Source organism: Solea solea, chromosome 6, assembly GCF_958295425.1.
Source record: "Solea solea chromosome 6, fSolSol10.1, whole genome shotgun sequence".
Classification (NCBI taxonomy): Eukaryota; Metazoa; Chordata; class Actinopteri; order Pleuronectiformes; family Soleidae; genus Solea; species Solea solea.
In genome coordinates this window covers 27,979,103-28,007,055 of record NC_081139.1, presented here as the reverse complement: position 1 = coordinate 28,007,055, position 27,953 = coordinate 27,979,103, and the positions used below count along the sequence as shown (strand labels likewise).

At 44.5% G+C, this 27,953-nt stretch overlaps 1 protein-coding gene across 2 annotated transcripts; it reads left to right on the top strand.

Annotated features, from left to right (window-relative positions):
* Window positions 1-27,863, top strand: pcbp4 (poly(rC) binding protein 4). 2 transcript variants are annotated; one of them, XM_058632160.1, is made up of 14 exons: window positions 1-189; window positions 10,888-11,283; window positions 11,780-11,803; window positions 12,313-12,345; window positions 12,551-12,667; window positions 13,034-13,165; window positions 13,249-13,377; window positions 13,589-13,663; window positions 14,625-14,696; window positions 15,244-15,285; window positions 15,467-15,545; window positions 15,912-15,967; window positions 21,861-22,030; window positions 23,006-27,863. In XM_058632160.1, the coding sequence occupies exons 2-14, from the start codon at window positions 11,134-11,136 to the stop codon at window positions 23,427-23,429; spliced, it is 1,503 nt and encodes a 500-aa protein (XP_058488143.1). In that variant the 5' UTR covers window positions 1-189; window positions 10,888-11,133; the 3' UTR covers window positions 23,430-27,863. The 2 variants fall into 2 exon arrangements, with proteins under 2 accessions (XP_058488143.1, XP_058488144.1); XM_058632161.1 differs by having other exon boundaries at window positions 22,752-23,098.
* The last annotated feature ends 90 nt before the right edge of the window (window positions 27,864-27,953 follow it).

Genomic DNA, 27,953 nt, shown 5'->3' with positions numbered 1-27,953 from the left:
CTCTCCCTGTCAGCAGCAGTCTCCTTCTCTCTCTCTCTCTCTCTCTCTCTTTCTCTCTCTCTGTCAGCAGCAGTCTCCTCCTCTCTCCCTCCCTCCCTCTATCTCTCTCTCACTCTGACGATGCGGACTGAAACTAAGGATTAATCATTTTAATCTGCGGGTTTTTTCATCTTCTTCCTGTTTTTCACGGTAAGAGTCTCCACTCATCTTCATCTTCATCCTCATCATCTTCTTCTTCATCATCAACAACATATCTATGATGTGTGTGTGTGCCACACACACACACACACACACACACACATGCACGCACGATGCTGTGTGTGTGTGTGTGTGTGTGTGTGTGTGTGTGTGTGGATCAGGTGATCTCAAATGCTCCAACAGGAAACTGAAGTTTGTAAACCACTCACTCTCCCACACCAAAGTCCATAGAGAAAATCAGTGATTTTAACATCACACACACAGGAGCTGCTGGTCCTCTGCTGCCTCGTGTGGTCACTTTGTGTCACTGAAATGTCTGATGGTAGATTTTTAAATGAACTCAGTGATGGAGGCAGCAGTGGATCAGCAGCTCCTGTGTGTGTGATGTTAAAATCACTGCTTTTCTCTGTGGACTTTGGTGTGGGAGAGTAAGTGGTTTACAAACGTCTGTCTAACAGTGAGATAAAGACGTGATCATGTGACGTAGATATCGTCGACTCATGCTGACGCAGATTTTATGACACAAGTCTTTTGTAAAGTGGCTAAAAGTACGTAGTTTAAACTACTATTGTGTCGTGAATGCACACAGTATGTGAAGAAGACGAACACTTCACATTCACTTTAAATGGAGCAGCATTGTGAGTCACTTTCATGGCTTTGATTGTGCGTTTAACACAAGTTTACAGACACTCAAATTACAACTCTACAATCACACACACATTATTTTCATCCATTCATCTGACGATGATTTGATCAGTGTTTGTCAAACCTGGAAATCATGATGTGGGGGAGGAACTAAACTCCCTTTAACTACTATTTGTATGCAGTGAGTGAGTGAGTGAGTGAGTGAGTGAGTGATGCACAGAAAAACAGAGAAAGCATGAAATGAATGTTTCCCCTTTTATTAACACACACACACAGCTGCACTGTGTCCTGGCTCCTCCCCCTCTTCTGTGACAAAGCTGACCCTTGTCTCCATCTCTGTCTTCTGTTGTCTTCTGTCTTCTGCTGTCTTCTCTGGTCGTCTTCTGTTGTCTTCTCTGGTCGTCTTTGGTAGTCTTTGGTCATCTTCTGTCGTCTTATGTTGTCTTCTGTCATCTTCTGTTGTCTTCTGTCTTTTGTTGTCTTCTCTGGTCGTCTACTGTCGTCTTCTGTTATCTTCTGTTGTCTTATGTTGTCTTCTGTTGTCCTCTGTCTTCTGTTGTCTTCTCTGGTGGTCTTTTGTTGTATTCTGTCGTCTTCTGTTGTCTTCTGTCGTCTTCTCTGGTCGTCTTCTGTTGTCTTCTGTCTTCTGTTGTCTTCTCTGGTCGTCTTCTGTTGTCTTCTGTCTTCTGTTATCTTCTGTGGTCGTCTTCTGTCGTCTTCTATTGTCTTCTGTTGTCTTCTGTCGTCTTCTGTTGTCTTTTGTCTTCTGTTGTCTTCTCTGGTCGTCTTCTGTTGTCTTATGTTGTCTTCAGTCGTCTTCTGTTGTCTTCTGTCTTCTGTCGTCTTCTGTCTTCTGTCTTCTGTCTTCTGTTCTCTTTTCTGGTCTTCTTCTGTTGTCTTCTGTCGTCTTCTGTCGTCTTCTGTCTTCTGTTGTATTCTCTGGTCGCCTTCTGTTGTCTTCTCTGGTCGCCTTCTGTTGTCTTCTGTCTTCTGTTGTCTTCTGTTGTCATCTGTCTTCTGTTGTCTTCTGTCTTCAGTCGTCTTCTGTTGTCTTCTGTCTTCTGTTGTCTTCTGTCTTCTGATGTTCTTGAGTTCTGATGTTCTTGAGTTCTGATGTTCTTGAGTTCTAAAGGTGCAGCTCGTTTCTACAGAAATAAAATATTAATTTTTTAGTGAGTGGGGGAAGAAAAATAAGAAGAAAGAAAAAAAGAGAACTTTCAGTCCCACACAGCTGAGGTGAAGGAGGAAGAGTGAGGGTAGATGTGTACATGTATACTCTCCATTTTTAATCTGCTAATGAGAGAGAGAGACTTCAGTAAATCATTCCCACAGACGTTTCCTACATTAGTCTAATTGTTATCAATAAAGATATTTCAGTGAGGAACACACACACACACACACACACACACACACAGCAGTTAATGTGCTGTTAGCGCCCCCTGCTACTCAGAAACAGCCGAAAACATGGATGAAACAAATACCAGGAAAAAAATAATAATATCTGCGTCACATGATCACGTCTTTATCTCACTGTTAAACTGAAGTTTGTAAACCACTCACTCTCCCTCACCAAAGCTCATAGGGAAAATCAGTGATTTTAACAGCACACACACAGGAGCTGCTGGTCCTCTGCTGCCTCGTGTGGTCACTCTGTGTCACTGAGGTTAATCTGAATGAAGGATTTCAAACACTGAAGTGACAAAATCAGACATTTGGACTCAGTGATGGAGGCAGCAGTGTGTGTGTAAGTGTAAGTGTTTGTGTTTGTGTATGTGTATGTGTATGTGTATGTGTATGTGTTTGTGTAAGTGTATGTGTATGTGTACGTGTACGTGTACGTGTACGTGTACGTGTACGTGTACGTGTTCGTGTTCGTGTATGTGTATGTGTTTGTGTATGTGTATGTGTATGTGTATGTGTAAGTGTTTGTGTATGTGTATGTGTATGTGTTTGTGTATGTGTATGTGTATGTGTAAGTGTTTGTGTATGTGTATGTGTATGTGTATGTGTATGTGTTTGTGTATGTGTATGTGTTTGTGTATGTGTATGTGTATGTGTTTGTGTATGTGTATGTTTATGTGTAAGTGTTTGTGTATGTGTATGTGTATGTGTATGTGTATGTGTATGTGTTTGTGTATGTGTATGTGTATGTGTTTGTGTATGTGTATGTGTATGTGTATGTGTAAGTGTATGTGTATGTGTATGTGTATGTGTATGTGTATGTGTATGTGTTTGTGTAAGTGTATGTGTACGTGTACGTGTACGTGTACGTGTACGTGTTCGTGTTCGTGTATGTGTATGTGTTTGTGTATGTGTATGTGTATGTGTATGTGTATGTGTATGTGTATGTGTAAGTGTTTGTGTATGTGTATGTGTATGTGTTTGTGTATGTGTATGTGTATGTGTAAGTGTTTGTGTATGTGTATGTGTATGTGTATGTGTATGTGTTTGTGTATGTGTATGTGTTTGTGTATGTGTATGTGTATGTGTTTGTGTATGTGTATGTTTATGTGTAAGTGTTTGTGTATGTGTATGTGTATGTGTATGTGTATGTGTATGTGTATGTGTTTGTGTATGTGTATGTGTATGTGTTTGTGTATGTGTATGTGTATGTGTAAGTGTTTGTGTATGTGTATGTGTATGTGTATGTGTTTGTGTTTGTGTATGTGTATGTGTTTGTGTAAGTGTAAGTGTATGTGTATGTGTATGTGTTTGTGTATGTGTAGGAATCAGTGATTTTAACAGCACACACACAGGAGCTGCTGGTCCTCTGCTGCCTTGTGTGGTCACTCTGTGTCACTGAGGTTAATCTGAATGAAGGATTTCAAACACTGAAGTGACAAAATCAGACATTTGGACTCAGTGATGGAGGCAGCAGTGTGTGTGTAAGTGTAAGTGTAAGTGTTTGTGTTTGTGTATGTGTATGTGTATGTGTATGTGTATGTGTATGTGTTTGTTTAAGTGATGTGTATGTGTATGTGTATGTGTAAGTGTTTGTGTATGTGTATGTGTATGTGTATGTGTATGTGTATGTGTATGTGTATGTGTATGTGTTTGTGTAAGTGTATGTGTTTGTGTATGTGTATGTGTATGTGTATGTGTTTGTGTTTGTGTTTGTGTTTGTGTACGTGTACGTGTTCGTGTACGTGTTCGTGTACGTGTACGTGTACGTGTACGTGTTTGTGTTTGTGTATGTGTATGTGTATGTGTATGTGTTTGTGTATGTGTATGTGTATGTGTATGTGTTTGTGTTTGTGTTTGTGTACGTGTACGTGTACGTGTTCGTGTATGTGTATGTGTTTGTGTTTGTGTATGTGTATGTGTATGTGTATGTGTTTGTGTATGTGTATGTGTATGTGTTTGTGTTTGTGTTTGTGTTTGTGTAAGTGTATGTGTTTGTGTATGTGTATGTGTATGTGTTTGTGTATGTGTATGTGTATGTGTATGTGTTTGTGTAAGTGTAAGTGTATGTGTTTGTGTATGTGTATGTGTATGTGTATGTGTTTGTGTATGTGTATGTGTATGTGTATGTGTATGTGTTTTTGTATGTCTATGTGTTTGTGTGCTCAGCGTGAACTGAGGTCTGTTTCTCTCACTCTGAAACACCATGATCTTAGTTTTCTTCTTGTTGACTGACAGAATTGTTGAAGGTGGTCTAGGAGCTGTTGTAGTCCCTCTTCAGGTCTAGGAGCTGTTGTGGTCCCTCTTCAGGTCTAGGAGCTGTTGTGGTCTCTCTTCAGGTCTAGGAGCTGTTGTGGTGCCTCTTCAGGTCTAGGAGCTGTTGTGGTCCCTCTTCAGGTCTAGGAGCTGTTGTGGTGCCTCTTCAGGTCTAGGAGCTGTTGTGGTCCCTCTTCAGGTCTAGGAGCTGTTGTGGTCCCTCTTCAGGTCTAGGAGCTGTTGTAGTCCCTCTTCAGGTCTAGGAGCTGTTGTGGTCCCTCTTCAAGTCTAGGAGCTGTTGTGGTCCCTCTTCAGGTCTAGGAGCTGTTGTGGTCCCTCTTCAGGTCTAGGAGCTGTTGTGGTCCCTCTTCAGGTCTAGGAGCTATTGTGGTCCCTCTTCAGGTCTAGGAGCTGTTGTAGTCTCTCTTCAGGTCTAGGAGCTGTTGTGGTGCCTCTTCAGGTCTAGGAGCTGTTGTGGTCCCCCTTCAGGTCTAGGAGCTGTTGTTGTCCCCCTTCAGGTCTAGGAGCTGTTGTGGTCCCTCTTCATGTCTAGGAGCTGTTGTGGTCCCTCTTCAGGTCTAGGAGCTGTTGTAGTCTCTCTTCAGGTCTAGGAGCTGTTGTGGTGCCTCTTCAGGTCTAGGAGCTGTTGTGGTCCCTCTTCAGGTCTAGGAGCTGTTGTAATCCCACTTCAGGTCTAGGAGCTGTTGTGGTCCCTCTTCAGGTCTAGGAGCTGTTGTGGTCCCTCTTCAGGTCTAGGAGCTGTTGTGGTCCCTCTTCAGGTCTAGGAGCTGTTGTAGTCCCTCTTCAGGTCTAGGAGCTGTTGTGGTCCCTCTTCAGGTCTAGGAGCTGTTGTGGTCTCTCTTCAGGTCTAGGAGCTGTTGTAGTCCCTCTTCAGGTCTAGGAGCTGTTGTGGTCCCTCTTCAGGTCTAGGAGCTGTTGTAGTCCCTCTTCAGAGTTGGACAGCAGCACTAGATCATCTGCATACCAGAGACATTTGATGTGTGTGTTGTTCAGGAAGAGGCCTGGAGTTGACGACTCAGCTAATGTTTTTGCTCGTTGATGTATGTAGATGTTGAAAAGTGTTGGGCTCAGACTGTTTCCTTGCATTACTCCTCAGTTCTGGGAGACAAAGTCTGTTCTTTTGTCTTGGATTTTGACTGCACACGTATTGTTACGCTACATTGTTTTGATGATGTCGTAGGTTTTTCTGTAATAATTGGAGCAGGCCCCCCTTGTGCCAGATTGAGTCAAATGCTTTTTCAAAGTCTACAAAACAGGAAGATATTTTGATTGAAATGTTTTTCTATAAGTGTGTGTGTGTAGAGTGTGGTTCTATGGTTTTGTATGAATCCAGTTTAACTCTGTCTGAGGATATTGAGATCAGCGAGGTATTGCTGTAATCTGCTGTTGATCATTGAGCAGAACATCTTCCCCAGGTTGCTGCTGACACAACCATAATCCCTCTGTAGTTGTTAGGGTCTAATTTATCTCCTCTTTTGAAAATGGCCGTTATTAGTCCCTGGCTCCAGATGTCGGGACAATGTCCCCCACTCAACACCATATTGAATTATTTCATCAGTGCCGTGTGGAGTTGGCTGTCTGCATATTTGTTCATTTGGTTGAATATGCTTTTTTCTGCTGTAGAGCCTTGATCTTTTCATGAAGTTCTGTTTCTGTTCTAGGGAAATCTAGAGGGTTCTGTTGGTCTTTTATGATTGGTTCTAAGATTTTTAGTTTTTTGGAGATACCCTTTTGGGCTGTGTTAAGTGTGATTGTACTGTACATTTTTTTAAAGTCCTTTTTGGATAGCCAATTCTTCTTTGTCGGGTTTGTTGAGTTGTTTCCAGTTTTTCCAGAATTGATTGGAATCTATCGCTTCTTCCATTTCGGTGAGTTGTTGTTTGATGTGTTGTGTTTTCTTTGATCTTGTTTTTGGTAGGTTTTTTGTTTGTGGATTTTGCTGCTTTCTTAAAGTTCGATAGTGTAGCCAGATGATCAAAGATTAGGTTTCTATCCCTCACGGCTAGATTCATTCCTTCTTTGTTATGTAGATATGTGTGAGTGAGGAATGTGTTTATCATTGAATGAACTATGTTGTTACCAAATGCATGTTGGTCCTGGTCTTGGCTGTTTTCAGTCCATAGGGTTGTTCAGCGTTATGTAGTTTGTTGTCCTCTTCTATTGTGTAGTGTGTTTTGTTGTGTTTTAGGTACAGGGTGATGTTGTTGTGGTCTGATGGGGGGTCAGAGGACTGACTGTAAAGGCTCTGAGGTGATCAGGCTCTATGTCTGTTATCATGTAGTCGACGGTGCTGCTGTGTGTGTATCTCCCATATGAGTCTCCTCGTAGCCTACCATTAACTATGTACAGTCCTAGTGATCGGCACAGCTGTAGTATTTGGTTGATGTTTTTGTCATAATTATTCCTTGCAATGGTAGACTGAAGGCGTGGGTAGTAGAGGCTGTGGCCTCTGCCGGGGGTAGATGTGGGCTGGTGGATGGGGGGGTTTTGCCGGTATCCTCCTTGATTTGGTCGGTTGCTGGCGGTCTCCCTGACGATCTCTCTCTGACTGTCTGTCTGTCTGTCTGTCTCTCTCTGTCTGTCTGTCTGTCTGTCTCTCTCTTTCTTATTCTCAATAAACTCCTGTTCTATAATTAGATCAGTGTGAACTGTTGGGAAATTGATTACTGTCCTAGATTTCACACACACACGCACACACACACACACACGCACGCACACACACACGCACACACACACACAGGTTCTTCAGCTGTTCTGTGAGTTTCACTCCAGCTAACTAGCATCTGTCTATCTAAGCTAGGCTAGTGATTCTATTGTATTTGATTTGCGTTTGTGTGTGTGTGTGTGTGTGTGTGTGTGTGTGTGTGTGTGTGTGTGTGTGTGAGTGTGTGTGTGAGTGTGAGTGTGTGTGTGAGTGTGTGTGTGAGTGTGTGTGTGAGTGTGTGTGTGTGTGAGTGTGTGTGTGTGTGTGTGTGTGTGTGTGAGTGTGTGTGTGTGTGAGTGTGAGTGCGTGTTACAGATATACAGTATAACAAACTGAGAGCAGCTTCCCGTTAAAGGTTATTGATCTGTCTCTCTCTCTGTCTCTCTCTCTGTCTCTCGGGTGGTCTCAGGTTCTCTGAGTCATTAGCGTATGGAGACAGACAGACAGACAGACGGACAGACAGACAGGGGGAGGGCGGGCGCCTGAGAGGATGAATGAGACAGAGAGAAGTGATGGTCAGGTCATATAACAGAGAAGAAAGGGTGGAGGAGACAGGGAAGGATTTAAGGACAAGAGGAGAGGACAGATGAACAGAGAGGAGAGGTGCATGATGGGAGTAATGACACACCTCATTGATACACCACATGTCCTTCAAACCTATGTGAGGTCAAAGATCAGCTTTCACAATGTCCATCAAGAGAAGGTTGAGGACAAGCTCCATCCACGGTTAGGGTCGTGCCGGTGGACGATGACATCGTCTATCTTGATTGGCTGACTGGATGCCACGCCCCCACCCTATCAGACACAAACTAATCCTAAAATACTGAGATTTTAGACATTTCCCTTATTATTGCTCAGTCTTTTTTACTGATCTACAGTTCGGCATGTTTTCTGTGTGTGTGTGTGTGTGTGTGTGTGTGTGTGTGTCTGTCCACGCAGAGACACGTTCTCACGACACACACACACACACACAGACACACGCGGTGTATGTTATTATGTGATGACATCACGGTGTCTCCGCCCACTAAATTGATGGTGTAATTGTGTGACATCATCACAGCTCAGGAGATGATGGATCAGGTTAAAGGCTCAGTAATCGGCTGCTCTGGTCTAATGTGATAAAGACTTCCTGTCTGTGCCTCTGCTCGTCTGTTACTGTCTGCAGGGCCGGAACAAGCCTTCATGGTGGCCCCTCCCACCACCACATGTATTCATTATGTTTGTGAATACATGTTGTCCTTCTCCTTCTCCTTCTCCTTCTCCTTCTTCTCCTTCTCCTTCTCCTTCTTCTCCTTCTCCTTCTTCTCCTTCTCCTTTATCTTAATCTCTGACATTCTGGGAACAGAGAGAAAGTGAGAGTGAGAGTGGGCGAGTGACAGAAGGGGAGAGAGAGGGAGGTCATTTCCTGTCATGTGATGCTGATAATCACTGTAATTACACAGACAAGCTAATGCTAGGATGCTTAAAGGGACAGTTTGTGGGTTTTTATTAGAAGATGTGGAAACTGACGTGTGTAAAGAACTCACTCTCCCACACCAAACCTCATAGAGAGATAAAGACGTGATCATGTGACGTGGATATGTCGGAAACCGACAAAGATTTTATTACATTAGTCTTTTGCTCAGAGGCTAAAATCATCAAATTTTTGTCTGTGTCTCAGCAGCAGGGGGCGCGCACAGCTAAAGTCAGAGCTGACTTTGTCATCGACATCAATAAAAGCTGTGATTTAATTATAGCTAATAACACACACACACACACACACACACACAGTAGAAAGTATTCTAAGTCATGTGACATCATGTCCACAGAGGAAAGTTGTTGTTGTTCCTGTTGCTGTTGCTGTTACTGTTACTGTTGTTGTTGTTGTTGTTGTTGTTGTTGTTGTTGTTGTTATTCTGTTGTTGTTGTTGTTAGTATTCTCACACACACACACACACACACAGAATAACATTGATTTGAAGTGAGTCCTGTGAGGACACCACTCGTCGTCTCAGGATGTAAAAATGTCCTGGGTCAGGAACGGTACCTTCACTGGGTGGGCGGGGTGTGGGTGGGGTGTGGGCGGGGTGTGGGCGGTGCCTTATGACCACGTCAGCGAGATACCAGTGACAGTTTTATGTTACAGGATCAGTTATTCAGATGCATAAAAACGTGATGATGATGAAGTGAAATGTTATTATAGTGTTTTTATGGAGCGTGTATAATATATGAACACGAGTAAATAACCTACATGTACTACAGTGTTTCATGTACTGACTTTATCTACATGGAACCTGTGATTGGTCGTTGTTGTCGTTAGACGATCACAGCAGCACACACTGTTAGCCACGCCCACTGTCCGTCCACATAATGTGAGTGGACAGATTTTTAGCCTCAGTGTGACCTCGAGCACAGTGTGTGTGTGTGTGTGTGTGTGTGTGTGTGTGTGTGTGTGAGTCAAAGGGGGCGTTAAACCAGAGAGGTTAACGTCCTGCTGAAGGAGCCTCAATAATTCATACACTCTTGATTTGCACCCCCACATCCCTCTCACTCCCACACACCCACACACACACACACACACAGACTCAGTACTCTGCTGTTCTACCATATCTACGTCACATGATCACGTCTTTATCTGAAACTGAAGTTTGTAAACCACTCACTCTCCCACACCAAACCTCAGAGAGAAAACCAGTGATTTTACAGAAGAGCTGCTGGTCCTCTGCTGCCTCGTGTGGTCACTTTGTGTCACTGAGGTCAATCTGAACAAAGGATTTCAAACACTGAAGAGACAAAATAAGACATTAGAAGTTAGTGATGGAGGCAGCAGTGGATCAACAACTCCATCAGTCGAGTTAAGTGTGTGTGATGTTAAAATCACTGATTTTCTCTATAAGGTTTGGTGTGGGAGAGTGTGTGTGTGTGTGTGTGTGGGAGAGTCAGTGGTTTACAATAACACTCACGCTAAGAAACATAAATGTAACTAAAAAAAAAAAGAGCAGTTTCACTTTCATCTTCTTCCATCTCTCGTCTGTGTGTGTGTGTGTGTGTGTGTGTGTGTTGTCATCAGACTCTGTTCATCTACCATGGCAGACCGCCTGCATCATGACCTACTTCAGCAGATTGTGTATTTTTTATGAGACTGGGGGGTGCAGACTCTCTCTGTGCTAATGGAAATGCACACACACACACACACACACACATGCACACGCATACACACACACACAAGCACACACGCACGCACACACACACACACGCACGCACACACACACACACACGCACGCACGCACGCACCCACACGCACACACACACACACAAGCACACACGCGCACAAGCACACACACACAAACACGCACACAAGCACACACGCGCACGCGCACAAGCACACACACACACACACACACACAAGCACACACGCACACACTCGCACAAGCACACACACACAAGCACGCACACAAGCACACACGCGCACAAGCACACACACACACACACAAGCACACACACACTCACACACACACACACGCGCACACACCTGTGTACCTGAAGATCCTTGGTGACAGATGCCTTTAATGCTGTTCTCCAGACGACACATTAACACACACACGTACCAACACACACACATACACACTCAGTGTCCTCTCGTCTTCTCGTCTTCATCTTCATGTTCTTTCTCTTTCTTACAGAGTTAAAGAGGAACAGGAACGAGGATTAAACTTTGACCCCACGTCTGTCTGTCCTCCCACACCGGTCTGTCCTCCCTCGCCGGTCTGTCCTCCCACACCGGTCTGTCCTCCCTCGCCGGTCTGTCCTCCCACACCGGTCTGTCCTCCCACAGCTCCAGGACTCTTCAGGGATCCTCGCTGGGTTCCTCTTGAAGGTTCTCTGTGGTGTTCTGGACAGATCCATTCGCCTCAGGACATCAGACCTTCATGCGTCTCCCAGCAGTCAAATCCAAACACACGTCCACGTCCACATCCAGGCCCACATCCACACCCACGTCCACCATGAGCTGTGAACGGGAGTTTGGCGACGGGGTCATGGGAGTCACACTCACACTGCGCCTTCTCATGCATGGAAAGGTGAGTGAGTGAGTGAGTGAGGGAGTGATGGTTTATATTTTTTCTTCATTGTTCACAAAAAAACCACAAGGTCTCCAATAAACAAATACTAGCTAAGCTAAGTTAGCTAAGTCAGATTTTGTGACTGGGGCCTGGATAACACATTATTAGCTTTAGAAGCTAAGTTAGCAAAACGGGGACCATTGTTTACCTAGCATTAGCTACAAACTTCACTAAGTCATATTTAGTGACCGGAGCCTCTGTGTTTATTAGCTTTACAAGGTATGTTAGCTAAGTCAGAGCTGGTTGTTTAGACCATTGTCTATTGACCATTAGCAGCGCATTATTAGCTTCAGAGGCTAAGTTAGCTCAGATAAAGTCAAACTCACTGAGTCTAACTCACAGTATATGAAATATACACAGATCAAGTCAAAAATGTTCTCCCTTAGTGTCAAGTGTGTCATTCTGATGCTAAAAATGCTAACGGCAACACTCTGTGTTTGTGTTCTCTCCTCAGGAAGTAGGAAGCATCATCGGGAAGGTGAGTGACTTATTTAAAAACAAATATACATCTTTATATACGTGCATATATAAATAAATGAAAAGTCAGAACTTAAGACAAGATAATGAAATGTGACATGAACACACTCAGCGTCACACGTCACCGTGAACGGTGGATTAACAGTGTGTCAGACGTTCAAACAGTGCGTGTGTGTGTGTGTGTGTGTGTGTGTGTGTGCGCAGCACTCACAACAACAACCCTCCTGTCCGGATTAAGCCCGTGAAGCAGCACAGGTGTGGGAATGAGATTATGGAACAAAAGTGTGGAGATGAAGCTGCTCCGGGGTCTTTTCTCTCTCCTCTGACTTTATTAATATTCTCTGAATGATTGTAACACACGATCAGAGCTGAGCTCCTGATTCTTCACTAAACACTGAATAACATGGAGAAATGATGACGATCTCAAACTCATTCAGTTTGAATGATTTCTTTGTTTATGGAGCAAAGAAATCTGCATAAAACACATGAAATTTGTGTTTGTTTCCACAGAAAGGAGAAACTGTGAAGAGAATAAGAGAAGAGGTGAGACACACACACACACATACAGATGCTCTCCTTCTTCTCCTCCCTCACTTTCATTCTTACTGATAATAAATCTCACTCTTTCCTCTCCTCCATTTCCTGACATTCTTCTTTCCTTATCCTCAAAATCACCTCTCCTCCTCCACTCCTCCCTCCTCTCTCCTCCTGCTCTCCCCCTTGTCTCCCTCCCCTCCTCCCCTCACAGAGCAGTGCAAGGATCAACATCTCTGAAGGTTCCTGTCCTGAGAGGATCATCACCATCACTGGGCCGACAGACTGTGTGTTCACAGCTTTCACCATGATCACATTTAAACTGGAGGAGGTACACACACACACACACACACACACACACACACACACACACACACACAGGAGCTGTCGATCCACTGCTGCCTCCATCACTGAGTTCAAATGTCTTATTTTGTTAAATTTGGCTTTTAAAATATTTAATTTAGACTTAACTAAGGGGCACAAAGTGACCACACGAGGCAGCAGAGGAGCAGCAGCTCCTGTGTCCCTGCAGCTAAAATCACTGATTTTCTCTATGAGGTTTGGTGTGAGTGTGTTGTAAAACAGATTTTAATAACTGAACTATAGACTCAACTGATACAATTCAGTTTAAATAATGATATCTTTAGTATATGTTCATGTCTCTCTCTCTCTTCCCCTCTCCCCCTCTCCCCCCCAGGACCTGGCAGTGTTGCTAGTTAACGGCACAGTAACCAGTAAACCTCCGGTCACGTTGCGGCTGGTGATCCCGGCGAGTCAGTGTGGCTCCCTCATCGGGAAAGGTGGCTCGAAGATCAAGGAGATCCGAGAGGTGGGTGGGTGAAAGAGTGAGAGGATGAGAGTAAGGTCCAGTTTGTTTGACAGGTGTGTTTGTGTGTGTGTGTGTGTGTTCAGACGACAGGTGCGCAGGTGCAGGTGGCAGGTGACCTCCTCCCCAACTCCACAGAGAGAGAGGTGACGATATCAGGGAGCCAGGACGCCATCATCCATTGTGTCAAACTCATCTGCACGGTCATCGTAGAGGTACGAGTGTCCAGCAAATGGACAAATGCCTCGTGTGGTCACCTTGTGTCAATAAAATGAGTCTGAATGAACATTTTTAAATGCAGAAATCACAAAATGACTTATTTGAACTGAGTGCTGGAGGCAGCAGTGGATCAACAGCTGCTGTGTGTGTGTGATGTTAAACTGGGGTTTGGTGTGTGTGTTGTTTCCTGTTCGTTCGTCGCTGCAGTCGCCGCCAAAGGGAGCGACGATCCCATACAGACCGAGCCCGACGCCCGGCACCATGCTGCTGACAGGAAACCAGGTGAGTGCATCGCCACGGCAACCACATCATCAGCAACATCTCACATGTATATTTATTAGATTAAAAAAAAGAATGAATGAATGAATGAATCACAAAAATAAACCTGTATATATATATATATATATATATATATATATATACTGTGTGTGTGTGTGTGTGTGATGGAGGGAGGAGTCAGAGGGTGCAGGAAATAGAGAGGGATGGAGAAGATGGAGAGATGATGGAGTGATGATGGTGGAATGTTGGAGAGATGATGGAGGGATGATGGAGAGATGATGGAGGGCTGATGGAGTGATGATGGAGAGATGATGGAGTGATGATGGAGAGATGATGGAGGGATGATGGTGGAATGATGGAGAGATGATGGAAGGATGATGAGAGATGATGGAGGGATGATGGAGTGATGATGGAGAGATGATGGAGGGATGATGGAGAGATGATGGAGTGATGATGGAGAGATGATGGAGGGATGATGGAGTGATGATGGTGGAATGATGGAGAGATGATGGAGTGATGATGGAGAGATGATGAGGGATGATGGAGTGATGATGGAAGGATGATGGAGGGACGATGGAGAGATGATGAGAGATGATGGAGTGATGATGGTGGCATGATGGAGAGATGATGGTGGAATGATGGAGAGATGATGGAGGGATGATGGAGTGATGATGGTGGAATGATGGAGAGATGATGGAGGAATGATGGCAAGATGATGGCGGGGATGATGGAGGGATGATGGAGTGATGATGAAGGGATGATGGAGAGATGATGGAGGGATGATGGAGAGATGATGGTGGGGATGATGGAGTGATGATGGAGAGATGATGGAGGGATGATGGAGGGATGATGGAGAGATGATGGTGGGATGATGGAGGGATGATGGTGGGATGTTGGAGGGATGATGGTGGGATGATGGTGGAGGGCGGAGCTCTAACTGATGTTGTCTTCTCATTGGCTGAAGGTGTTTGAGGCGTCAGACTTTGGTTCTCATCCTCTGTTCTCAGTGACCCAGGGAGGAGTGGACCTGCAGCAGGTGAGTGAGGACGACTGACTCCACTCCGAGAAAAAAAAAAGCAGCAAAACCAACATGAAAATAACTTTTTGCTTTTTTGAGAGAGAGTTCTAAATCTATGTTATCTACGTCACATGATCACGTCTTTATCTCACTGTGAGACAGACTTTTCCAACAGGAAACTGAAGTGTGTAAACCACTCACTCTCCCACACCAAACCAAACTGCTGGGACACAGGAGCTGCTGGTCCTCTGCTGCCTCGTGTGGTCACTTTATGTCACTAAGTTAAGTCTAAATTAAATATTTTAAATGCTCAAGTGACAATATAAGACATTTGAACATCGTGATGGAGGAAGCAGTGGATCAACGAATCCTGTGTGTGTGTGATGTTAAAATCACTGATTTTCTCTATGGGGTTTGGTGTGGGAGAGTGAGGGTTTTTTCCTGTTGGAAAAGTCTGTCTCACAGTGAGATGAAGATGTGAACACGTTCATCATGTTTTCTAATTATAGTTAATATAATTATAGTTAAAAGTCACTGAGACCTGTTGTGTGTGTGTGTGTTTCAGACGTATGCAGTACAGGGTCACTACAGCATCCCACATGCAGAGGTGAGCTCCACTTTACTTCCTGTGACTAATAAAAGACAAGCAGTGCCTCATTTGTTTAAATCACAGTTATTTATTCTCTTAGTAACATATATACTTATAAACAGTACATATGTATGTATATATATGTACATATACATACATATACATATATACATATATGAATCTTTTTTCTGCATTTCAGTTAGCAAAGCTGCACCAGTTCTCACTGCAGCAGCAGGGCCTGACTCCCATCAGCCAATCAGCTTCACAGGTTCTGTCTGGTATGTATGGCCACACACACACACACACCAGTGAACACGTGTTCATGGAAACATATGTACATAAATAACATAATAATAATAATATTTTTCTCAGTCAGGGGACAAACAAATATGTACAAATACAAAGGAATAGAAGCTAATAATAAAATAGTAATAATTGTATGTGTATACATTTTACATATCACCATATTTAAGTCACGATATCACGATATTTAAGTCACAATATTATTGCGATATTTAAGTCACAATATTATTACGATATTTAAGTCACGATATTATCATGATATTTAAGTCGCAAATCACAATATTTAAGTCACAATATTAAAATGTAAGAAAATACAAATCAAATGGTTTTTTTTTTCTCAGGTGCTGTTGAAGCTTCTTCCCAAACATCATCTCAAGAGCTCCTCATTCCAAATGATGTAAGTGTTCACGAGAGAATCTGGGTCTCCATATTAAGTCACTATATTAAGTCACTATATTTAATCACTATATTTAAGTCACCATATTTAAATCACTATATTTAAGTCACTATATTTAAGGCACCGTATTTAAGTCACCATATTAAGTTACTTTATTTAAGTCAACATACTGTAAGTCATCATATTTAAGTCAACATAAGGCACCATATTTAAGTCAACATAATGGAGAGATGATGGAGCGATGATGGAGAGATGATGGAGGGATGATGGTGGAATGATATAGGGATGATGGAGTAATGATGGAGGGATGATGGTGGAATGATGGAGAGATGATGGTGGGGATGATGGAGGGATGATGGAGAGATGATGGAGGGATGATGGAGTGATGATGGTGGATTTAAGTCAACATAAGTCACCATATCAAAGTCAAAGTGTGCAAGAAACATCTCTAGGATGCACTGGGACGCATCCTCAGTGATGTATCCTGGGATCATTGGGTGTTGAAAGGACGTGCGTGACATTATTTTTACTCGACTCCAGATTGTTAAAATGAGTCTCTGAAGTAACGCTAAACTTTAAAAACAGAGGCATACATACGCAGGACACAGGTACGCTGGTTAGTTGTAGCGCTGCTCTTTTCGTTTAATAAACGGGCCGCTCCAGTTTGACTGTAGACGCGCTAACGGAGCTAGCGCAGCTAACAACGCTAACGGAGCTAACTGGTAAATACTGCCAAACCGCCGACATGATGAGCTAACGTTAGCTCCTTGTCTACAGGTGTCGGGCGATCAGTTCTTCTTCACGCCTCTAAAACAGCACAGCGCAACTGTTTCAAGAGCGGCGAAGAAGAACCGCGTCAGCGCTAACGGAGCTCTATTAAATAACGTGGTATCGGATCGGTGCATGGACTCCAGTACTCGCCGATACCGATACCCACATTTTCGGCAGTATCGGAGGCATTTCCGATACCGGTATCGGAATCGGAACAACTCTACTGTGGAGGAGGCCTGTTGTTAGTTGTGGGCTGCCCGGGGTTTCTCTCCAGATTTGATGAAGGGGACTGCCTTCTTTGGAGCATGATGGTGTTTGCTGGTGCTGATGGCTGAGACTCTCAGCAATTGCCCTAAGCACCTGGTCATGGCGCCAACGATAGCGGCCATCACCCAGAGCCTTTCGGCAGCAGCTGAGGAGATGTTCTAAGGAGCCTCTTCCAGAGCAAAGAAGGCAGGAAGGTGTCTCGCTCTTCCCCCAGACATGGAGGTTCACTGGGCTTGGCAGGGCATCATAGACAGCTTGTATAAGGAAACGGACCCGATGGAAGTCTGCCTGCAAGATGTTTGTCCAGGTGATCCTGCGCTGCAGTGCACTCTCCCACCTTGTCCACACTCCATGCTGCCGGAGTCCCGCTGCCCTGCTCACTCGCTCTTCCTCTACACCTGCTCGGACCTCTTCCTGGAGTAGATGGTGTCTTTCCTTGCCACGGGCCTGGTTGACCAGAGTCTTTGGGAAGTAACCCAAGCCTTCCTGTCCTCACCTCAATGCCAGCTGATGACACCTTGCAGTCCCTGGAGTCCCTGTACTGTAAGGGTTCTCTGGTGCGTACCACCATGAATTCTTCCGTGAGACCACTGAAGGGCAGTTGTAGGATGTTACTCGTCCCGTACAGTGCAGCGCTGGTGAGACTGCGTGGAAGGCCCAGCCACTTCCGAAGAAAGCCACTGATCTTCCTTTCTAGGGACTCAACTGTTGTTATTGGGACTGCATAGACCAGCAGGGGCCACAGGACTCGGGGCAGGATGGAATGCTGGTAGATCCAGGCTTTAAATCTACCAGGCAGACGAGACTTGTCAACCTTGGGGAGGGGAGAGGCAGGGAGAGAGTTGAGTGCCCTGACAGCCTGATGGAAGAAGCTGTCCCTCAGTCGGCTGGTCCTGGCCCGAGACTTCGCAGTCCCTGATGGCAGCAGGCTGAAGAGGCTGTGAAGGGTGGGAGGGATCTCCTGCGATGCGGTTGGCTTTACAGGTGAGGCGGGTGTTGTACAGCTCTTGGAGGGTGGGGAGAGAGGTGCCTGTGATCTTCTCCGCTGTTCTCATGAGGCGCTGAAGGGTTCTGTGGCATGATGCAGTGCAGGCACCATACCACACCGTGATGCAGCTTGACAGGACGCTCTCGATCGTACCCCTCTAGAAGGTGCAAATGATGGGGGGCGGGGCTGCAGCTCTTCTTAGTTTGCAGAGGAAGTGGAGGCGTTGGTGAGCCTTCCTGGCCAGTGATGAGGTGTTGGTGGTCCAGGAGAGATCCTCTGAGACATGCACACGAGGAACTTGGTGCTGCTCACCCTCTCCACAGCAGCGCAGTTGATGGTCAGAGGGGGGTGTTGGGTGTGCGCTCTCCTGAAGTCCACAACAATCTCTTTTGTCTTCTCCACATTCAGAGAGAGGTTGTTGTGCACGCACCACGAGGTCACATGGCTCACCTCACTCCTGTAATTTGTCTCATCATTGTTACTGATGAGACCTACCACGGTTGTGTCATCCGCAAACTTGATGAGGAGTTTGGAGTTGTGCAGTGGTGTGCAGTCGTGGGTCAGCAGGGTGAAGAGGAGGGGGTTCAGCACACATCCCTGGGGGGCCCCCGTGTTCTAGGTGATGGTGAAGCCCTAACCCTGAAGTTTGATGATCAGCTTTTGTGGGATGATTTTTTTAAATGCTGAACTGAAGTCAATGAACAGCATTCTGACATAAGAGTCTTTATTGTCCAGATGTGTGTGCCAACCTCGGTCGAGCGATTTGACCGGTATGTGAACTGGAAGGGGTCTAGGGAGGGGGGAGCACAGACTTGATGTGCTCCATGACTAGCCGTTCAAAGCACTTCACAAGAATGGGGGCGAGTGCAACCAGACGGTAGTCATTGAAGCCGGAGGGTGAGGACTTTTTCGGTACCGGGATGATGGTGGTGGCTTTGAGGCATGTGGGGACAACCGCCTGACACAGCGAGGTGTTGAAGATGTCTGTGAAGACATCTGTGAGTTCCCCCGTGCAGTCCCTCAGTATGCGGCCAGGTATGTTGTCAGGACCAGAAGCTTTGCAGGCAGGCCTTGATTCTGCTGAGTGTTCTTCTAACACTCTCCGTAGACAGTGTAATCACCTGGTCGTCTGGGGGAGGGGGGGACTTCTGTGCAGGTGTGGTCCTGTGCCTCAAAACGAGCGAAAAACCTGTTCAGCTCATCTAGCAGAGAGGTGGAGCTGTCACAGGTCTGCGGTGGGGGCTTGTAGTCCGTGATTGTCTGTAGCCCTGTCACTGAAGCGGTGGGCTATCCTCCTGGAGTACTGCCTCTTAGCCTCTCTGATGCCACGTGACAGGTTGGCCCTTGCTGTCCTCAGGCCGACCTGGTCTCCTGCTTTGAAGGCAGCGTTCCAAGCCTTCAAGAGCCTGTAGACCTCCCCTTACATCCATGACTTCTGGTTGGCCCGGACAGTGACAGTCTTGAGGACAGTTACATCATCAATGCATTTGGTGATGTATGCAGTGTCAGTGTACTCCTTGAGGTCGGTGGTTGAGTTGTGGGAGGCAGCTTGTTTGAACACCTCCCAGTCTGTAGTGTTAAAACAGTCCTTTAGTGCCTCTACAGACCCTTCTGCCCACACTCGCACCTCTTTCCGAACTGGTTTGGTGACTTTAACCAGTGGTCTGTATGCTGGCAATAGCATGACAGTGATGTGGTCTGAGGCACCGAGGTGGGGGAGGGGGAAAGCCTTATAAACTCCTCTCTGGAAGGTGTAAACATGATCCAGAGTGTTGTTACCTCGAGTTGGAAAGTCTATGTGCTGAGGAGAGTATCTGGGTGGGCTGTCTGCTGTTTACTGATGTGGTGGTAGAGTTCATTCAGTGCCTCACTCCTGCTGTTGTTGTTGGAGTTCGGAGGAATGTACACCGCGGCCATAATAACAGCTGTAAATTCCCTCGGCAGGTAGAATGGCCGACACTTTATGATCATGAGCTCTACTAGTGGCGAGCAGTGCTTATTCACCACAACAGCGTCCCGACACCACACGTCGTTGATGTAAACACAGAGCCCCCCCCCCGCGTGTCTTACCCACTTCAATTAGGGCTGTCTGCCCGATAGCATGTTAGCCTCTCAAGTCGAATGGCGCGGTCCGGGACTGTGTCGTTCAGTCATCTTTCCATGAAAACAAGGACACAACAGTCTCTCACATTCCTCTGGGTATTCCTTAGGAGCTGTATGTAGTCCAGGGAGTGTACGTTGGCCAGCACAATGGTTGGGATGGCCGGCTTGTGAGGGCTAGCCGCTAGCCTGGCTCGGATACCTCCTCACTTGCCCTCTTCTGTTTCCTCTCACACCACTTGTGGCGCCTCCACTCTGGGCGTGGTGCAGGAGTAGGGGTCGGGTTTTGGTTGGAAGATGTGTTTCTGCCAATGTCGAACAGAAACTCGCGGCTGTAAATCTATCTCAGATGTTTGGTGACACAACACGACGAAGACAAACAAAAACATTAAGACTTATACAGAAAAGTTGTATTGTCGGGAGGAAGAGAAGCCGCAGCATGTCCACGCGCCTCCATCTTTTATGTTTTTTTAAGTCAACATAAGTCACCATATATAAGGTGAATTTTATGTTCATAGGGTGAACGGCAGAGACACACCCTGGACAGATCTCCAGTCCATTTTTGAATTTTCTAGATATAGCAAACTTGTTATGGTAGTTATGGTAATGAGACGTTTGCATGCCAAATCCTGTCAGTTATATATACTGTACATATATTTTTTGACAATTCTACAGCCATACATACATATATACACACACACGCGACCTTTCTCTTCTCACCCAGCAGCTCTGCTTTGGCGTGTTACATGTTTCCAGTCAATGAAGCAGAACTGATGACACTGATAAGTGTGTCTCACTCAAGGACGTTTGACATTTGATGGACATGTTTACGAGGTCAAAGCTGCGACCTTTAGTTTACACACACAATCTGGTTTCCATGACTTCGGAGGACATTACTTTGATTGACTAATTTCCTGGAGACTTACTCTGAATGTATAGCAGTGTTTTTAAAACAACGACCACAAAGACTGTTCATGTTTTCTTATGTTTGGAGGCTCTGTTAGTGTTTTCTGACACGAGCAGAGGACGAGGGCAGGGTCACGCCTTCACGGGAAACTGACGAGATAATCAACACCTCTGTGCTGCTGCTTCTGCTTCTGCTTCTGCTTCTGCTGCTGCTGCTGCTGTCGCCTTTCAGCTTAACTCTGAGCAGTTTAAGCATGTTTGTACACACACAGTGAGTGTGTGAGCGAGCAGAGCAATGTAACACAGCAGCTTAAAGCTGCTGCATGAAAGTGTGTGATATGTTTGTTTGTGTGAGTCACTGAGCAGCTTAAACATCACCCTCTCACACACACACACACACATCACCACAGCAGCAGGGGTTTGCTCAGAAATAGGCCTCTCTCTCCGCCCTCTTCCACCTCAGCTTTAAAGGAGGACAATGCAGGATTTTCGCTTAATTTAACAGCTCCAGAGTCGTTGTGACGTTAAATGTCTTGTTGTGTGGAGACTCAGAAAACCACTCACTCTCCCACACCAAAGTCCACAGAGAAAATCAGTGATTTTAACATCACACACAGGAGTTGTTGATCCACTGCTGCCTCCATCGCTAAGTTCAAATGTGTTATTTTGTCACTTCAGTGTTTAAAATCCTTTGTTTAGATTAACCTCAGTGACACAAAGTGACCACATGAGGCAGCAGACGACCAGCAGCTAAAATCACAGATTTTTGGTGTGGGAGAGTGAGTGGTTTACAGACTTCAGTTTAACATCAATGTGTTATTAAGTAAGAAAACTCCTCTCTGGCTCCTCCCCCTCTCACAGCTGATTGGCTCCATCATCGGTCGCCAAGGCTCCAAGATAAACGAGATCCGTCAGGTGTCAGGAGCTCAGATCAAGATCGGCAGTCAGATGGACAGCAGCAGTGATCGTCACGTCTCCATCAGCGGCTCGCACATCGCCATCAACCTGGCACACTACCTCATTACTGCGTGGTAAGCACCTGAGGCTGGAGGAGCAGGAGGAGGGGCCGGAGGAGGAGGAGCCTGTTGGTTTCCTGAACGTCTCGAAAACCTCAGTCTTGGTTTGATCACATGACAATTAATCTGAGGTTATTTAACAAGACCCTCTACATCAGAGGGTTAAAGGTCAGAGAGTGAAAGGTTAAAGGTCACAGAGTGAAAGGTTAAAGGTCATAGAGTGAAAGGTTGAAGGTCAGAGAGTGAAAGGTTAAAGGTCAGAGAGTGAAAGGTTAAAGGTCATTAATATGCAAATTCATGACTGAGGGACAAACAAACATTCCCTCTCTCACTCACAGTCCAGTTTACCTCATCCTTTCATCTGCATGTTTTGGACTGAGAGGAAACAGGAGAACCTGGAGTTTAAGTTTAACTAGTGGTGCTTTTCCACGACATGGAACCAGAGTGATTAGTGAGTGAGTGAGTGAGTGAGTGAGTGAGTCATGCAGGCGAATGATTCAGTCACTCGTTTGTGTTGCGTAGAAAACGACGTCGCCACACTTTCATGCAGTCGTGCTGTGATGACTCCGCCCACATGGAGGAGGAGCTATGAGTCAAGCCGTGCTGGGCCTGTGTCGTGGAAAAGTAGATTCAGATTAGGACTTTATAATGTCACACTAAATCCAGAAATTATGTCATGATTGTTTTGTTTTTCATGCTAATGTGTCGACAATGGTCTTGTTCCCTCCTCCCTAAGCCCCTCCCTCAGCCACACCCTCCATCTGTGCAGTGAACTCCCACAATAATCTGTTACAAAACAACAACAAAAACACGCCCGTCTTATCATTTCACTTTGTTTACCTTTTATTCTCCAAAGTTTCCTCTTTGGTTGAGTTTTTATTTTTATTTTTTTAACATGTCTTTGATTTAACCCTTTAACCCTTCTCCATCCAAAACTCCCCCTCCTCCCTCCTCCCTCCTCCCTTCCACTTCCTGTCCCCCGTCCTCCAGTTTAGAGACAGCCAAATCCACCGCCCAGTCCTCCTCCATGTCGTCTCCCGTTGACCTGACCATGAGCTTCACCCAGCCTGCTCCCCCCGCCTCTACCTCGTCCTCCTCCTCCTCTTCCTCCTCCTCCTCCTCCCTGGCAGCGATGGGCGCCGCACTGCCCCACGCTCCCATCCTGGGCGCTCCCTACGCCCTCCCCCTCTCCAGCCTCCTGGGAGTGAAATCCTTCCCGTACCTAGCACTGTCCACGCCCCCTGCGGCAATGGCTTCCATGTTACCGGGCTCAGTGGCGTCGGGAGCGACCGTCCCGGTCCAGGCTCACGCTGCAGCTGCGGCGGCAGCGGCGCTGGCGTCCTACACCACTAAGATTTCCACGTCAGCCAATGGGATGAAGAAGCTGGAGCGACAGAAGTTTGCTCCATACTGATGAAGGTCAGAGGTCAGAGGCGGGGTTTTTCTCAGATGGAGGGCACTTGTATTTTGTCTTTTCTCTTTTTTTTTTCTTATTGATTCGTCTGAACTGAACAAAGTGGGATCAGTGGAAAATGTTTATTTATGATCAGGTTTGTTGCAAAGAATCAGGTTTTTTTGACGTAGACTCTACATCAGTGGAAGCTCGGGTTCACACTGGACACGGCTCGTTATGTCACATCCTGTTCTTGTTTTAAAGTAAAAGCACTGAAGCATTTCTTTTTATTTCAACAAAGCTTTAATGGACCAACAGAGCCATGGTTCTCAAACTGTGGTACATGCACCATCAGTGGTACATGGAGGATGTTATGCTGTATAAACCAGGGTGTGTGTGTGCGGTAGAGTGTGTAGGAAATGATTAAATAATAATAATGAGTCACTTTATCTCTCCATCACTCCATGTTAACCCTGAAGGACTATGTTCATGTGTTCATACATATTCATATATGGATGTTTTCTTTGTTCCTACAGTCCTACTAAAACAAGTGTTACACTCAGACCCTTAAGGACAAAAATGTCCTTTTGAAACTCATTCAAACTGCAATTTTTCATCCCTTACATTAAAACATAAAACAAGCAATTTTTATTATATCTAGGTTTCAAATCTGGGTTTTTACCATGGACCTGATCCTTTTTACTAATCTCCAGCAGAAAAACATGCTATTTCCACTAGTGTTGCTGCTAATTATTGACATTTATACTTTGCATGTAGTATATTGAAAAAAAAAAGTAATCTAAACATGGTGACATCATGACCAAAACCTGGCATTTAAAGGGTTAAAATCTTAGAACAATTAATTAGTATTTGATATCAATAATTAGGTCAGATGTAGGTGAAATAAAAGTAGAATTTTTGTGATGGTTTGTTTTTTGTTTGAGTTTTTCTTGTGGCTTTTTTCCTTGTATGTTATTATTATTGTTATTATTATCATTATTATTATAATTATTATTATTTTTAGAGCTCACCCTACTTTCACTATACCAGTGTTTGTTGAGTATATGTGAGGAAGAGAATAAATCTGCCTCCTGTGAAAAGTTTACACCACTGTATTTTAACAGTTATACTATTTTCTCAGCTGTTCCTTGGTATTTAAAAAATAGATGTTTTATGATTTTCAAAGGCAGCGTTTGTGTAAAAACCAGTGTGAACCCGACCTCAGTGAAAAAACAGCAAGGGTCGTAAAAAACCAAAGATAATAATTGAATTATAAGACGACGTTTAAACTCTTAAATATCAATATTTATATCATGGGTTGAGTATCATTAGGATTGTATAGATACTTATAGTGCTTATCAATACTTTTATTGATACTCGTGCAAAATAATGAATATGTGCATAAGCAGTGATTTAACGCTGTATTCCACCTGCAGTCGCAACTCTGGATTTTACCGTTAATCACACTTATATCACGTTTGTTTAATTTTTAAGCATAAATGTGTTGCTAACGCTGTTTATGTTCACGAAATACCACAGCTGCTAATGCTAACAGATCAGTTAGCAGCTGCTACATTAGCCAACATGACCAGTTAGCAGCTGCTACATTAACTAAGATGACCTGTTAGCAGCTGCTGCTATATTAGCCAACATGACCAGTTACCAGCTGCTATATTAGCTAACATGATCTGTTAGCAGCTGCTACATTAGCTAACATGACCAGTTAGCAGCTGCTGCTATATTAGCCAACATGACCAGTTAGCAGCTGCCACATTAGCTAACATGACCAGTTAGCAGCTGCTGCTATATTAGCCAACATGACCAAGTTAGCAGCTGCCACATTAGCTAACATGACCAGTTAGCAGCTGCTACATTAGCCAACATGACCAGTTAGCAGCTGCTATATTAGCCATGAATGTACAAATGTAGGTACACAATCATTGTTAGTTAAGTTTCCCTTTATCGACCAGCAAGCTGTGAATTTTGATGCTAACTTCAGCTTCGTTACAGACTCCAGCGCTAATTAACGTTTTTACGTGCTTTTATTGTGACGTGTCAGAGGAAGTTTATCAGAAGGTTGACGATGTTGTAATGATGTCCATACTGGTGAAAAGCACCAGGAGGCAGTGTTAGCATTAGCATACTTAAAGTGACAGTGAACTCTTCCGAAGTAAATTTTTCACACGTTTTTTCCTGCCAACATGGTGGAGTAACCAAAGTCATATGACGTCTGATCATTTGGAACGAGGAACTGGTTCCAGTTTAGTTTCCTAGTTTAGTTTCATATCGTACAGCTTTGTCGTGGGTTTTTTTGCGATCACGTTTGCAGTCGTGTCAGATTCGGGATCACACGAGCTTGTGTGCGACATTTCCGACATTTCTTTCCTCAGACAATCGTGTACAGCAGCAGTTTTGCTGAGTCACTGTGAGCAGAAATGAACCTCAGGGTCACTCATTCCTCGCGTGTTTACGTCTCTGTGTGCAAAGACAAATCGCAAAGAGACAAACAAACAAAACTTCAGGTAACATTTGACTTTTTTAAAGGAGCAGTTCCCTGTTTTACTGTAAAGCTGTGTCTCGTTTCACAGGTCGCTGAGGAACAGAGCTAACAGCACATAGCGGTTTTAAATAGATTTATTTTTTTAACATATGTTCATGTAAAGCCTGGTACTTATGTTTAAATGTTAGTTTAGTTTGTTGGCCGTGGACGAAAAACACGCATTTCTGGGCTGAGACTATTCACTGTTTTCCATCACACACTTCTAACTCGACTTGTTTTCCATGATTTCATAGCTCCTCCTCCAGGTGGGCGGTTTCACAGCATGTCTGTGTGAAACTGTGGTGACGTTGTTTTGTCTCTGCGACACAAACACAAACGAGTAAACTTGTAAAGCAGTTGTTTTGGTTGAAAGTGAATCCTTAGAATCATTAGAATCATTAGAATCATTAGTTGACAGAATGGTTCAGTCGTTCAGTCACTGCCGTCTCTGAATCCTCCACACTCCTCTCTGAAAACACATTTGCTGAATGTTGCACTTGAACGTTTTTAAGTCTTTTAACTTTGATCTACAGTTGGATGTTGACATTGTTGACTTTGACGTCGCGCTCGTGACTCTTCAGTGACGACACTCTCTGACCAATCAGAGGCCGGCAGTCTGACGTCACATGTTAGTATCAGCTGAACCTCGTCAGAGCAGGAACTAAAACAAACAGCAGGTTCTGTCACTGATTATTGTTGAGTTAGGAATGTAGTGTAATGGAAAAGCGTCATCAGACACTGTGACACACTCAGCCTCCAAATGCAGACTCTGAAGGAGGCGGAGCCTGGAAGGACAATAATCCAACCTATGACATCATCATTTTCCAATAATCCCACTTCACTCTGTCTTCGTCTGAACTCTGTGTGTGTGTGTGTGTGTGTGAGTTTTGTTTGTTGCCCTCGTCGCGGAGACTCCGTCAGAGTTCGCGGAGTCTCCGTCAGAGACTCCGTCAGAGTTCGCGGAGACTCTGTCAGAGTTGGTTGATGTTGTTGGTGCGGTGGAAACTTTAAAAGCCATAAAGACTTTAGCAGCTTTCTCTCTCTTGTATACTCACACATGTATTGAATAATGTGAAATATTCCCTCAGAGAGTTTCTAACACTGAGCTTTTCTATAACATGTATGCGACTGTTTTGTTGTGTTGTTGTCGTCGTTCACATTTAAAAATGTGTTGATTATTAAATTATTTTTTTTAACTTATAGTGTTTTAGAAAAAAAGAATCTTCCTAAAATGGCTGCAGGTAAAAACTCTTTGTTTAAATTGAACAAAACAACAACAACAACATTATAATAATAATAATAGTAATAATTAATATCACTGTATAATGAATGCTAATAACCAGATGTTTCTGTTTGTTTTCACCTGTGACCACACACACACACACACACACACACACACACACAAACACACAAACACACACACGTCTCCTCACTCACTGTATTTGTTTACGTTTGTTTTTGCATGAGTGCAACTTGAATTGATGTCTATGCAAACACTGTGTGTGTGTGCGCGCGAGCGCGTGTGTGTGTGTGTGTGCCCGCGTGTGCATGTGTGTGTGCTTTATCCTCCACATGAGGGTTGCAGCTAATCAGATTAAGATAATCTGAAATATAAACTTTGGGACTAAAACAGAAACATTTTATTCTTCTTCATTCATAGGAATTTTTTTTTTTTCCCACTGGTCGTGCACCAAACTCCCAGCATGCACTAGGGTCACTGAATCTGACCACACTGCGACGCCATACGAGGCAGCAGTGAGCGCACACATTCGCACATTCACACATTCACACGTTCACGGTTATGAAAACTGTATTATTGCACTTGAACATGAAAACATAATCATCCATCTTTGTTTTTGCATCTCAGTGTTTGTGATTCTCTGTTTTCTTCATGTTCTAATAAATAAATAAATGAAAACAAAGTGGTGTGTTTGTGTTTAATCACAGAGGAAGGGCATTTGTAGCTCAGTGACCAGTACACTGTGTGCAAAAGACTTCATGGTCGC

What these genes read in the sequence shown, in the direction of transcription:
- pcbp4 (XM_058632160.1), top strand. Translation starts at nt 11,134, where the DNA reads ATGCGTCTCCCAGCAGTCAAATCCAAACACACGTCCACGTCCACATCC. An exon ending in AGATCAAGGAGATCCGAGAG is followed by an intron (nt 13,166 to 13,248) that starts GTGGGTGGGTGA and finishes GTGTGTGTTCAG; the next exon opens with ACGACAGGTGCGCAGGTGCA. An exon ending in GAGGAGTGGACCTGCAGCAG is followed by an intron (nt 14,697 to 15,243) that starts GTGAGTGAGGAC and finishes TGTGTGTTTCAG; the next exon opens with ACGTATGCAGTACAGGGTCA.